Source organism: Otolemur garnettii, unplaced genomic scaffold, assembly GCF_000181295.1.
Source record: "Otolemur garnettii isolate 467f Iridium unplaced genomic scaffold, OtoGar3 scaffold00121, whole genome shotgun sequence".
Lineage (NCBI taxonomy): Eukaryota > Metazoa > Chordata > Mammalia > Primates > Galagidae > Otolemur > Otolemur garnettii.
This window is the reverse complement of record NW_003852516.1, coordinates 2,925,131-2,927,394: the sequence shown is the minus strand read 5'-3', so window position 1 is coordinate 2,927,394 and position 2,264 is coordinate 2,925,131. Positions and strand designations below refer to the sequence as shown.

Below are 2,264 nucleotides of genomic sequence, written 5' to 3'. Positions count from 1 at the left end.
GATTATAATTTCGTTCACAGTCACATGTGATGAATTTTGAGACATGTTAGCCAAAATAATTTTAAAAACAGCTGATTATTTCTCCCTTGGCAATCGACTCTTCACAGTAAAAATTATAGGATGAGTATCTAATTACTAAAATGTTAGAAGGAAAAACGTTTCATAACTTAATGTTTAAAAATGTTGTTGACTACACTGGTAAACACTGGTATGAGAATATAGATGAAAAACCATCCGAATCAGAGCCAGTCCCGCGTCTTTGTAATATGAAGACAATAACTGTTGCCCCACGTTCTTTGGGTCACACTCATTTAGTTTCCTCATTATTCGGTTTTGCTACGTCTCAGTAATTCAAATTAACTATTATTTATCACACTAGTATATACAAGACACAGTGCTGGCTGCTCACGACTAAGGAGGACGATGTGAGTCCTGTTCTAAAGGAACTTGGAACATGTTAGGTAAGGAGGGGAAAAATTAACTAAAAATGTTGAATGACTTGCTGAGAAAAAACCCCTAAATCAAGACTCCAGCACATGATATGAGGATGTTTACACACCACCTTCAAATTGTTTACTGCATACAGTAAGTAATTATTTTGCTCTTATAAAATGTGCTGTGGTACATGAAGTGGGTCACCTTTTCCTAATTTTCATTAGCTCATTTCTCATTAGTGAGAAACTGGTTCTTTAGGAAATGTGATCGCAGAATGGTAAAGTTCTACCAAATTCCCTGTTGGAAAAGCATGGAGTTCGTGGCCTTAAAATTTTCAACTTTATTTTCTGCTTTCATTTAAGCGTTTATCCACGCATTCAAGTGGAAGGACAGAACACGGGTCTTTAAGATGGGCTTCCAAACAGGCTTGGTTTCCTTAATATTTTTGTTGCGTTTTCCAAGACAAGAGATTCTGTCTCTCAAGATTGATGTTTTGATCTGATATTAAAAGTAACATCTAGCATGTGATTTAATTTTCAGTATCATTATGATGTTTTTATTTTTCTTATACAACAGCAAATGCGTTTCGGAATAGAATTTACCGTTCTGAAATAAATTATGGAAACCATCTCTAATCCCCTAATCACAATTTACTTGTTGAATTAAGGACACGGTGCCTCCTGGAAACACCACAATTTCAGGAAGGAGCTTATTGCATTGGAAATATTAGACTGAGGAACTGGCCATAGGGTAATTAATTCTGCTCTTTTCTACTTAGTTTCCATTTTGTTCCCTATTTCTCTCTGTACGACACTCTGAGATCATCCATAGCGTTCCACTTTCCACCTTGTCTTTCTCTGTGCCTGTGGATGTCATATATTTCATTATTTCTGTCAGAAATTATATCAGAAAGAAAACTTCCTTTTTCTTCTCTACAGTCCTTCTGCTAATATATTTACTATTACATTCATAGTAAGAAAAAATGTAGAGAAACTTAGAATAATCACTCACATTGTGTTGTCCTCAAACCCCTATTTACCATGGAGTTAGACAAGGTCAATTCTCCCTACAAGTACGTAGCACATATTTTATTGGGGTCCTTCATGCACCGAGGATGACCTACCGGAATGAAGACAATGACATAGGTATAAGAAGGAGCCCTTACCTGAGGTCTTGGGATGGTTCTGCTCTGATGTGAGGGGTCTCCACCGAGTGCCCAAACACTGCTCCTTCTGTCCCTGGGGTAGCAAGAACAGGTAGCAGTCAGTTAAACCAAGTTCAAAGACACAGTGAGTTTCATCTCTATTTTTAGGCATCCATTATTCTTCTAAAAAGGGAACAAACTGAAAACATAGAGCATAGAAAATGAGAAAAATTGGAAGAAAATGCAAAATCATGAAGAGTCAAAGTTCATAAATTCTAAATGTCCCTATGTTAACTGCTCTTAAAATTTTATTTTGTATGCAAGTTTAGATAGAGAATTCCCACCCTCTGGTCAAAGACCAAAAGAACTCTGCTTCCCCTGCCATACTCTTTTGTTGTGTGAATTTGAAGGAGTCACAATACTCAGTTTTGTTTTTTCAATAGAAGGTCATTAATGAAAACGCAGAGTGTGAGCTCCAGTGTGGGACCTATCAGGTATAGAAAGACATAAGTCTCACAGGGGATTTAGCAATCCTCTCACGCACAGCTCCCACCTTTGATTATAATAAACATCAAATGACAGAGAATGTGTCAAGTCACTTTGACCTGCCTGGAGTTAAAGCAAAACCATGAATTGCTTCACTTTATTTTATTCTAGAAGGTTCTATATGGGGTCATAGTTTTCT

At 36.8% G+C, this 2,264-nt stretch overlaps 1 protein-coding gene across 3 annotated transcripts in view; it reads right to left on the bottom strand.

Annotated features, from left to right (window-relative positions):
- The window catches only part of SGCZ (sarcoglycan zeta), a 298,348-nt gene that overhangs the window by 15,874 nt on the left and 280,210 nt on the right, over positions 1 to 2,264 (bottom strand). For all 3 annotated transcript variants that reach the window (XM_003797658.1, XM_012810023.1, XM_023517806.1), the window contains one exon: positions 1,601 to 1,673. In XM_003797658.1, coding sequence (XP_003797706.1) covers positions 1,601 to 1,673 — 73 coding nt within the window. The remainder of the gene's footprint in view (positions 1 to 1,600; positions 1,674 to 2,264) is intronic.